The sequence below is a fragment of the Solanum stenotomum genome, chromosome 11, assembly GCF_019186545.1.
Source record: "Solanum stenotomum isolate F172 chromosome 11, ASM1918654v1, whole genome shotgun sequence".
Classification (NCBI taxonomy): Eukaryota; Viridiplantae; Streptophyta; class Magnoliopsida; order Solanales; family Solanaceae; genus Solanum; species Solanum stenotomum.
The window spans coordinates 9220575-9232776 of NC_064292.1; the positions used below are offsets into that span (position 1 = coordinate 9220575).

Here is a 12202-nt window from a genome sequence, read left to right on the forward strand (position 1 = left end):
TAGCTCGGATTACGTATATAATTATACGTGTGTTAAAGTTAGGATTCACGGACTCTAAATTATGAATTCGCTAGTACGATAGGAGAGGATACTATTGCAACTTAAGTTGTATCCTAAATGTGATGGTGTTTATCAGATGTTTGTTGTCAAGGTTAGGAAGAAGAAAAAAAATTGTTTTACTACTTCAGAATGGCATATAAAGCCTCTTTGAGAAAAACGTTCAGATTTCATATTTTATTTTTCAAAAACTAAAATTATGGTATCAAAACACAAATTCATTAAGTTAGTGAAAACTCGAGATTAAAAGATAGGGGTAAAATTTGCGGACCTCATGAAAGTGTATTAATTACTCAAGTTGTCTAGCTGATTATTTTGTAATATATTTGTTTACTTCGGCAGCACATAAAACTTATAACGTCTTAAAAGTTCAATATCTAGCATTAAGGAACAAACAATTTCTAGTTTGAAAATAGTGCCAAATATATAAATTAAGCATATGTTATACATATATTGCAACTTTTTAATCCATAGATGAATCACCCGGAAAATAATATGTTGTTTTACATTGACCACTATAGTCTATCTTGAGAATATTATCCAAATCCGAGTTTACCCCTTACACTTCAGACAATTGTATTGTAGACTTTCACCGATACAAAACGGTACCTCTACTCAACCATAATGAAGTTTGTCAATGGAGTGGGGAATCAAGGTTTTGTTGAGAAGACAATGAGTGGATATGATGATATCTTTTTGATGGAAAAGGTGGTGTTATCCTAAAAGAAGGTCTTTTACTAAGATGTTGAAGAGTTGTTTGTGTGTATAATGTGTGTAAAATTGGTAAAGCTTTTTCCTTTAGCTTAAGAACAATGTAGAAAAGCAATCTATATGATATGAGAATTGCTATTACAACACCCAAATCACACCATTTGGAGTGTTTTACTGAAAATCCAAGAACTGAGCTGATGATTTCTTCACCTTTCATCTTCTTTATTTGTTCACCTGGCATTACAGGGTCAAATTCTAGTCCTATTAAATCATTCTTGTATGCACCCTGTCATTTTGCAAAAAAAAAAAAAGTGTAAAATTGTCAAGGTAATATACTAATATTTATATAGAGAATTTTAATACATAAACATAACCCTTAACTTGGCGTCAACTAGTAACTATGACCTTTAGCTTTGGGTGTGTACAAGTAAGCACTTAAACTTGTATAAAATTGAACAAATGGACACATTCGTCTTACATGGCATCCTACATGACAATTTTGTGTCCTACCTGACGTGTTGAGTGTATTATGTCATGTAGGACACATGTGTCTACTTGTTCAATTTTATACAAGTTTAAGTACCTACTTATGCACACGTAAAGTTGGAGGGCATTGTTGGCCGCTGAAATCAAGTTAAGGGTCATGTTTATGTATTATGCCTTAATTGTATGTGCACTGAAGTGATAGAGTTATATCACATTTACCTGCTCACCACACTATAATTGTCACTATATTATATTTAGTGGCAGTAATAAATATGAGTGTTTATAATCAATATTTTATATAAATGCCGCTAAAGGCTTTTAGCTATTCTGGATGTGATGACATTAACTTAATTACCGCTAAATGTTTTTGAGACAACAAATATAATCATAAAAGAAAAAAAATTTATTATCACTAAATGTTTCTTTTTTTGTAGTGCAACATGCTGACGCACACAATCAAAGAATCAACTAGAGAAATTCACTAAAATAAAATAAATATATAAATGACATAAGACGGGGTAGTGCAGGGCAAAATTTTCTAAAAGTGCTAAATGGGGTGAGACAAAATGAATTAAAATCTTAGCAGGTCAAGAATCACCTACCGCGCCTATCCTATTGACATCCCTAATCCTAATTATTTGATACCTAAAAGGCTTTGACAAGTGTTAGAATTGGGTGATTTAGTCACAATGGTGTTGTCATACAAGAGGATAGGTGTTTAACTACAACAACATAGCATTGTATGTGTTTCACTTATTGAATAGGGTTCTATGGTTCTTGATGACAGATTCAATTATCTCAAAATTCGAGATATTTCTTGTAAGTTTATATATTTCAAAGATAGTTTCTTTATTGGAGGAGATATTGCATGTTGGATATATATTATATAATAAACTAAATGTATAATCTTAAAGAAGTTAATTGTATAACTTTTGGGACTGAGAAATTTTACCTGCAAGCCCCATGCCATGTAATTAAGATATGAAATAGGGTATCTCCAAAAGACTTTTGGAAGATCAGGCATTAGCCTGAAAAAACCAGCTGATGCCATCATAATTCCCTGCATACACAAATTCATGTTACGATAAATCATCTTATTAAGGTTAAAATGAGAGATTAAAGTTAATTGAATATAAAAAGTGTCGATTCATTTTAGGGATGACTAAAAAAGAAAAGAGGGTCAGATAAATTGGGACGGAGTATTGTTTATATCCTATGAAGGGAATTACACACACATCTACATGAGTATCAAAGTAAGGATTGGAACAAATAATTCATTCATTATTCATCAAGTAAAATAATGGGATGGTTGAAAACTCAAGCAAATCGAAAGTATCTTATAGGAACATACTTTATCATATGCCAATTGCTCAATTGAAATATGTTGTAGTCAGAATATCTAAATGAAATTTACTGACAAGTCACTGAAAATCAATATAGACTAATACATTATTCATGATACATGTACATGAATATCAAGTAAGGATTGGGACAAAGAGTTCATTCATTATTCATAAAAGTAAAATAATAGGATGGTTGAGAACTCAAACAAAATCAAAAGTATCTTATAGGAACAGTTACTTTATCACATGCATGTCAAGTGCTTAATTGAAATATGTTGTAGTCAGAATGTCTAAATTAAATTTACTGACAAGTCGTTGAAAATCAATATAGACTAATACATTATTCATGAAAGTAAGATGGGATAGTTGATACTTACAAGAATTCCAGCACCAACAACAAGACCCATGGTGAAATTAGGAACAAAGCAAGCCACAACCATCATGCAACTTTCAACAACAGTTATTGAGCTTAAGAGAACAATGGCAGCATATAAAAAATGGAAGAAGCCCGGGTGAAACTTCACTAGGCTATATGTAATGGCTGATGAGCTCATAGACATAAAAACTAGGAATGGGAATGATGAAATGAAATTTGAAAGAATGAATACACCAACACCATAGTGTCCACTCTTCCTTTCTTTCTCAAATATCTGCAAATAATAACAATTCACGTGAGATACACTCGAACTGGCTTGTGTTATACCATATAGAATACATATATATTATCATGACATGTAGGAGACGTGTGTCTACTTGCTCAATTTTATACAAGTTTAAATGTCAACTTGTGCCAGAGGCAAAGCCAAAAATTATAACCTATGGGTTTTGAATTTTACAGCCACAATTTCAAGTGTTACTAACTAGGGTCTAAATCCTAACCTTAATATTTGTACACATATTTAATAAATGTCCTTAATACAAATGCACTATTTGAGCTAAAGTTACTAGGTTCGGCAGAACCCGTATCCAGACTTCAAGCTCTACCCCTGACTTGTGCACACCCAAAATTAGAGGGCACAAATGTCAGCTGAAGCCAAGTTAAAACGTACGTTTATATATTATGCCAAAATAAAATAAAATATATGATTTACCTTCATTTCTTCAATGAAAGTGTTAATAACTAGGGTCTAAATCCTAACCTTAATATTTGTACACATATTTAATAAACATCCTTAATACACTATGTGAGCTAAAGTTACTGAGTTCGGCAGGATCCGTATCCAGTTTTCAAGCTCTGTCCCTGACTTGTGCACACCCAAAACTAAAGGGTACAGATGTCAACTGAAGCCAAGTTAAATAGTACGTTTATATGCATTATGACAAAATAAAATATATGATTTACCTTCATTTCTTCAATGAAAGATGGGAAGCCTCCAATGGACATAAAAGTCATGAAGCCAGAAATGAATCCACCACAAGCACCCCTTGCAATTACAGCATTATGACCAGTTCCAACATCATAGAAAACAGTACCAACACAAATAGATAATATAATATACACTATAATCCTCAACCAATAATAACCAAAATCTCTACTCATATTCTTCAATGATCTCTTAATCAATGTACATAATTGCTTTAACCAACTTGCTTGACTCCCTCCACTTTCTTTAAATACAATATCTTTCTGAAACAAAAAATTAATCACTCGTTAAGATTTGCTATATATATATTTGGTCTTGCAACTTAAAGACAAATTTTTCTAAGTCACTATAGTTTCATAGCTAATAATTTTGATAGTACGACCAAGAATCAATACTATAAATTTTTAGAGGTATACATAATTATAATTTGGATAGATAATAAATATTTTTCGTTTTTGACCTGTCAGCTAAAAATAATTACATGTGCTAATCAAAATATACAAAACATATACATTGATTATATACATAATAGGTGTATTTCTTGTTAATATACAAAACATATTCATTTGTATTATTTCAAAAATTTGGACACTAATATATTATTGGAGAACTTTCGCAAATAGCCATTATAATAAACTTAATTATGCTTCATAGCTATAGTTTGCATATTTACCCTCGTTTGTATAATTCGCAGATTTGTATAATTCACTTATTTGTATAATTTGTAGTTACATTTTTATAATTCAGTTATTTTTGTATAAACTCGAAATAACGAATTTATACAATAGTGTAAACAGTTATACAAATTATATTATACAAATTCTGAATTATACAAAAGTTGTACAAATTATATTATACAAATTCCGAATTATACAAACGTGTGAATTATACAAAACTAAAAAGCTGAGCCGCATAATTATAGCTAAAAGTAGGTTGCGAATTGTAATTAAGGCAAACTATAGCTATGTTAACTAATTAACTAGTATATATTTGTTTATACACGTAATTTTCCCATTTGTTATGAATTATAATAAAAAGAAGGGGAAGAAAAACTTACAATATTTGCAAGTTGTCGAACTCTAGCTTTTGTCCTCAATTTATGGCTTGAATATTTGTAATTTTGAATAAGCCTTACTCTACACTCTGATGTTGGCAAATAAATTAGTGAACTTGATGTCTCTTTCATATCCTGCATTTACAAATAACATAATTCAACAATATTATCTACTTCCTCCAATTCACTTTTTTACCAGTCACATTCCGCTTCTCGAGAATCAAACGGTATACTACAACTTATTATAGCATACGTACATTTATTCTCCTTGATCCTATTAAAGTGGCAGTAACATCATCAAAGTCTGAATTAATGCAACGAAGAAAATGGTCAGCAGGATTTCTTCTAGTTGGACATGCAAACCCTGAATCACCAAAAAACTGCAAACACATATAATCAAAAAAAAATTAAATTTTGTTTTATAAATAAATAATTACGTGTTTAGTAAAAGTCCTAAAATAAAAAATAAGTCTTTAATATTATTCTTTTGTTAAAATGACTAAAATACCTTCTTCTTTTTTTTTACCAAAAATATGAATTTAAAAGTATCTTTAAAAAGAAAAAGAGGAACGTTGAATATGAATTTCGAAAGGGTATTTGAGAATATTAAAAATTATTACTCCCTCTATCCCGATTTATGTGTCATTTTTCGTTTTTCGAGAGTCAAACAGTTTAAGTTTGTGCATGAAATCTTCAAAAAAAATTTAAATGAAATTTATATATTTGTAAACTACGTAAAAAGTATTATAAGTCACAATAATTGATAATTCAAAATGTTTAAAAAATCGATTAAAAATTTACGGTCAAAGATAGAACTGTTTGACTTTCGAAATCCGAAAAGTGCCACGTAAAATGGAACAGAGAGAGTAATAAGAAAATAATCAAAAAACTTGATCAAATCAAAAGTGTTTATAAGCTGGAAAAGTCACAAGTTGGGAATGATGAGACCAGCTTATGACTTTTGACTTATAAGCACCTTAGATATTTACCAAACACGTAAATAAGCTAAAATATGTATAAACCAGTTTGACCAACTTATAAACTTTTCTTACCTCTACTGCCAATTTAGCTTCTCCAAAATAAATAGTTTCACCAGAAGATAGCAAGAAAAGGTCATCAAATAGTGCAAAAACTTCACTACTTGGTTGATGAATAGAGCTTATTATAGTCCTTCCACCACATGCAATATTCTTAAGTACTTGAACAACAAAATAGGCAGAAGCACTATCAAGTCCACTTGTAGGTTCATCAAGAAATAATAGTTGTGGTTGTGTTATTATTTCAAGTGCAATACTTAATCTCTTTTTTTCACCACCACTTATTCCTCTTAAATGCCAGTTTCCAATCAAATTTTGTGCACAATCTTCTAATCCCATCTCTATTATAACATTGTTTACAATCTCATTTACTTCATCTTTACTCATGTTGCTTGGAAGCCTTAATTGAGCTGAGTATTGGATAGTTTCTCTTACTGTTAGAGTTCCCATTAGTATATCTTCTTGTGTCACATAAGCCTGGTATAATAACATGTAATCGCAAATATTTATTAGTTATAGTATCAACTTATATATACATATCGTGTAAAAAAAATATACATATAATACACACATCATATGCATAAGGATTCAAAAGTATCATTATAAATAGTGTAATTACTCCTTCAATTCTGTCTCAAATTATTTGGCATATTTCTCTTTTGCACATGTACATGGAAGAAGATATTGGTTAGGAGGGGATTTTGACTATTTTATTATTTTATGTTTTAAGATATAATTTTTTTTCAGTGAATATAAATTATATTTGTTTGAGATATTTGTAGTATTCAAGAACAATTACGACCGAGGATAAAGAGTGAAAAAAACTAATTAATTTTATCTTAAACTTTTAAAATGACGAATAATTTGAGTCACCTATTTTAAAAATAAGGAAAAATAATTTTAGAAGGAGGTAATAGTTATTTACGATATTAGTGTATTATTACTATAATTAATCATAACATCATTTCATAATTAAGATGTTTACAGTGTTAAAAATAATAAAAACTATTAAGAGTAATTAAATTAAATAATTGTAATTTAAAATGATACATATAATTTTAAAAACTTTTTTAAAAAAAAATCACGATAATTGTTCCTAAATATAATATAAAGTTAATTTGGATATATAGAACTTACAACAAAACCATGGTCAAGCCTTCTCTTCTTCCCATTGAGAAGAATATTGCCAGTCATAACAAGATTTGCTGAGAGTCTTCCTGTTAAGTCAAACAAATTACAATTATCATTTAATTCATCTTCATATTTTTATTGATCACTAAGTTATATTGAAAGATTTATAAGGGGTAAAATCAAGGGTGACGATTGAAGAGAGGTCTACAATACCTTAATTTCAGTATTATCTATAAAGGTACGACATTTGAGCCTGACTCAACTTCAAAAACTAGCTCATGAGGGAGGTTTGTCCAAGTTCATATAAAGAGACCAATTTTTCATCTTTCTACCGATGTGGGACTTCTTAACAGTCCCTCGTACGTCCAAATCTCAACTTGAGCGTGAAACACTTATAAATCCATGAACAACAATTGTGATAAGCCTAACTCTGATATAATGTAAAGATATGATACCTGGATCTAACTCAATCTCAAAAGCTAGTTCTTGAGGGAAGGTTTATCCAAGGCCATATAAGGGGATCAATTTCTCATCCCTCTATCGATTTAAGACTTCTTAACATTATCATCTATATTATGTCGCTCGATTTTTTTTTGAAAACATTGTTGTTAGATTCTTTAAAAGTTGTATAATTTTTGTTCGGAGAATTCGATATTAGTACGATAACATATTTGGAATTTATGATCTTATATAGATCAAAAAAATAAGGATCTTAAATATCTCAATAATTAAGGATCAAGTGAAAGTTTAAAATTAAATTGTTACACCCTTTGTTTTATAGAGTATCACTTAGTTTTTGTTGACCTGACACATTCTTAATTGTTTTTCAAAAAATGAAAGTTTATTTTACTAAGCTAATCTTATTAATGAATATTACTACTTTATGTAGCTATTTTAAAGGTAGAAAGGAAAAAATGATAAAATTCTTTTGATTTCATAAATTGAAATAATTTATTATACGGAGGTTAAGTAATATGAAACGAAGAAAATATTAAATATAAAAATCTGTTATTTTTTTTAACCAACTAAAAAATGTATTATAAATTGAGAACAATGAATATTATATATGACCCTGATTTATTTTTTTTAAAGTGTGTGACTTACTCTATGTTTTATAGCTGTAGCCTGTCGGGAAGTAGGCAAATGGAAATAAATACTATAGTATTAATTTAATATTATACTTAGAGGATAATAAATACGCATAGGATAGTGATCTATAGCTACATGATAATTTACAGTATAGTACTCCATCCCCAATCTCAAATTTAAAAAGTAAAGATTTTTTTTGGATTTTATAATTTTTAATAAAGATTAAGTCAAACGTATTAAAATATTATTTAATTCTATTATCATAAAAATATCAAGTGAAAGATCAAAATTAAAAAATTATTAAAAATACTTTTTTTTTTATAAATAAATTGGAACGAGCGGAGTATTAATTAGGTGAGCAACTGCATCAATAATGCCTTATTTATAATTTTCTATCTACCTTCATACTACCAGTCAGGGATAACAATAAATTTCACATATTAATGTAGTACCAGCTAGTCACTTTATTAATATCCCATTTAAAAGTTTCCAAGTGTATAATGAACAGAATAAATGATCTATATAGTATATACAAAACTTTTGTGATAATTCAATTCATTAATTTCCAATGACAGGAGGACCCTATCCCATGTTCTGTCCTTGCAATTGTTACTAATTTATTAGGGTTCGTTTATCGATCGATTCAGTTTAGTTTTATGTATTATCAATTCAGTGTATTAATTTTTTATTTTTAAATATGTTAACTCAATAAGATATGGTTTATCGATTTTGGGTTTATTGATTTTGATTCTTAATGGTTCAGTTTTCGATTTAAACAATAAGAAAATACTTATAAAATAAAATGAAATATAATGCAACTTTACATAATGCTCATAACATAAAAACAATAATAACTAACATGAAAAGAATTATAGAAGTGCAACACAAAGAGAAATTAAGAGGAATAGAATTTTTAATTACTTGAGATTTTGACGTTTTGTATAATGTGAAGTTGTGAATTCAAAGTGATTGTGAAGTGTGAATTGAAGGTTTTGGCAAAAGCAGTAGCAAATAAAGTACAAAAATTAATATTTAATATTTATATAGGGGTAAAATAGTGAATTACTACAGTCTTAATGATTTTTCAGTTTACCCAATAACCTGATATAAAAAATCAAAATCGAACCGATAACCTGATATTTTTTTTTTATAAAACCATTAAAACCCCGTTAACTCTATATCAATAAACCAATAACATTTGGTTTGATTTATCGGTTGATTCGATTTTTATACATCGCGACTAGAAACAATATGCATTGACAATACTTCTTTTGCCCCAAAAATAATTGTCACCTTTGAGAGTTAAATTGACGATTAATATTTAGAGCTAAATTGAATTAGATAATTCAATGCTTTAGATGACAAAATCATACAAAATTATTGTAAGCTATTTTTTTTCATATTAATAAGATAAAAATATATTTTAACATATTAATCAAGTTAATTAAGTATGATTTTTGAAAAATGTAAAATCTGACAAGTATTTTAAAACAAATAAAATATTATACAATTATTTATGCGGTCAGATTACTTGAGTTTGACCAAAAAAATACAACTAGCTCTTCGTATAACAAGCTATATATGATAATCTGGAAACTAAAGTAATAACATGCAATATCTGATTAAAAATACATTATTATCAATATATATATATAATTTTTAATATATTAATATTTATCACTTGAATCCTACAATATATAAACCCCATCTGTCATTTTACTTGTATTTAGTTTCTTACACCCATTTAATATTTATAGTGAATGAATTTGGCTACTTTAGTCCAAATTTAAAAAAAAAAAAAAGTTTTCTTTAAATGTTGTACAACAACCAAAAAAAAGTTGATATAAGAATGAATCTGCTTTATTACTATTATGAACGGTCAAAGTCATCTACTCTATTCGTTTTAATTTGTTTGATTATTTTTATTTTTAATCCGTCTAAAAAATGCCTCTTTTTTTGTTAATAATTTTTATATTCAACTTTTCTCGTATGACATGGGTAAGCAAAATAAGTCAATGAAATGTGGTCGACAATGTGTATGAATATGAAAATAATAAAATATGCCCATAATTACACATTTATTATGGATAAGCATCCATCCATGATCCCTTTTCTGTGTTCGAAGAAGGATAGCTATATCAATTTTATATACCAAAAACTGCCTTTTTTTTTAATGTAAAGAGGTAGCTTCGAATTACAAGCGGTTAATAAAATAGAGTTAATATGTGAAACTCTTTTAATTTTGGAGGAAACGTAACAAAGCTATCGGACTCTAAAGTTTGGCGGTTTTTAGCAAATGTTTGGATAGTAAAGGAGACGCATAATTGAGAGCTGAAAAAATGATTATGTTGCTCCTATGTTGCTATTAGATTCTCTAAAAACGTGTTGCATTTATTAATTATAAAAAAAAAACATTATTTTTAGCAGAGCTAGAATTTTTACTAAGAGAGTTTAAATCTGAAAAAGTAAACACATGAATTAATCAAAAGAGGTTCCACCTCTACAAGTATATATATATATATATATATATATATATATAATATTTTAATGCTATATATATAGTACTATAATTTTCTATCGAAGAAGGATTGAATGAACCCCTGATCACAAGGTTGCCTCACTCCTGATTTTTAGAGAATCCGACACACATCTAGGGAATTGTTAGGGTGTCACTCAAACCCCTTCGGCAAAACGTTGTCATGTATATGTAGGATAGAAAAAATTTTGTTACGTATATATATATATATATATATAAATAAAAAAATAAATAAAAAAATATATATATATATTAAATTCTTTAAATACAAGCCTAGAGGGTGACTTACTGATTTATGAGTTTCAAAAATTCACCAGATTGGTTTCAAGTTCAAACTCCACGTATTAAATTTTTATTTTTCAAACCTCACCTAGTAAAAGTTCTACATTCACCACTACACTACACAGATATCAACATTTTTATAGAATCAGAACGACAAATATGTAATTTAGAGATAGAAAAAGAGAGGTACCTGCTAACGTATCAAGAAGTGTAGATTTTCCAGAGCCAGAAGGACCCATAATAGCCATAATTCTACCAGGTTCAGCATAACCACTTAATCCATTAAGTAATCTTTTAGTTGGCCCTTTTCCTCCTCCAAATTTTGGTAACACAACTGTTACATCTTCCCAAATCAAATAGGCTCCACTACTCTCTATTCCCTTTTCAACATCACCACCTAGTCTTGCTACCTCTATCTCCATATACGATGCGGTAACTGAGTTCCTCTTCTTACAGTCAAGTGACAATGGTTCGATTTTCAAAAGTAGTTAGAAGCCAAGAACATGTTAAACTATTTTTGTATATATAAAAGAGGAAAAAGTTGATACAAGGACTTACAAAGCTATCTTGGCCAAAAAAATGTATGAGTACAAGCCTTAAAGTTAGCCAAATATATATACAACAGACTCCATGTGCTAATTTGATAGGACAGTGTTGCACTGGCCATAGAATTTAAAAATAATATATTTTTGGTAAAAAATAATAATAATTAAAGAAACCAACTTTTAGTTTTCTCGATTTTGGTGATAAGAAAACGATATGGGAGGTCGGTTTATTAAAAAAAAAAAATCCAACTTATCTTGGGAGGGGTGTTCATGGTTTGATTAAAAGTTGATTCAAATCAAATCGATAAAATATGTATTTTTTACACAAATCTCATAGTATTAAGAGTTAATTATATTATATTCCTATTTTTTTTCAAATTACAAAATTTCCTTAAAATTTAAGGATTTCGAATACATCACTCAACATATCTATATATCGCGTCCCAATACATCACTCAACTGCCTGATACATCGCATCCTGTTTCAGATACATCACTCAACGTTTGTTGCATCACGTCTCGATACATTACCTTTGTTGATACAAGACACACTTGTCCCGATACATCG

General features: G+C 28.8%; 2 protein-coding genes across 2 annotated transcripts in view; both read right to left on the bottom strand.

Annotated features, from left to right (window-relative positions):
• LOC125843977 (uncharacterized) overlaps window positions 1-12202 on the bottom strand; it is a 621631-nt gene that overhangs the window by 395050 nt on the left and 214379 nt on the right. The gene's annotated exons all lie outside the window — the stretch shown is intronic.
• On the bottom strand, window positions 499-11669 carry LOC125843966 (ABC transporter G family member 15-like). The gene is made up of 9 exons (XM_049523173.1): window positions 11281-11669; window positions 7190-7269; window positions 6068-6529; window positions 5273-5395; window positions 5019-5150; window positions 3940-4224; window positions 2975-3247; window positions 2207-2314; window positions 499-1054 (listed from the first exon to the last, which is right to left on the bottom strand). The coding sequence occupies exons 1-9, from the start codon at window positions 11510-11512 to the stop codon at window positions 692-694; spliced, it is 2058 nt and encodes a 685-aa protein (XP_049379130.1). The 5' UTR covers window positions 11513-11669; the 3' UTR covers window positions 499-691.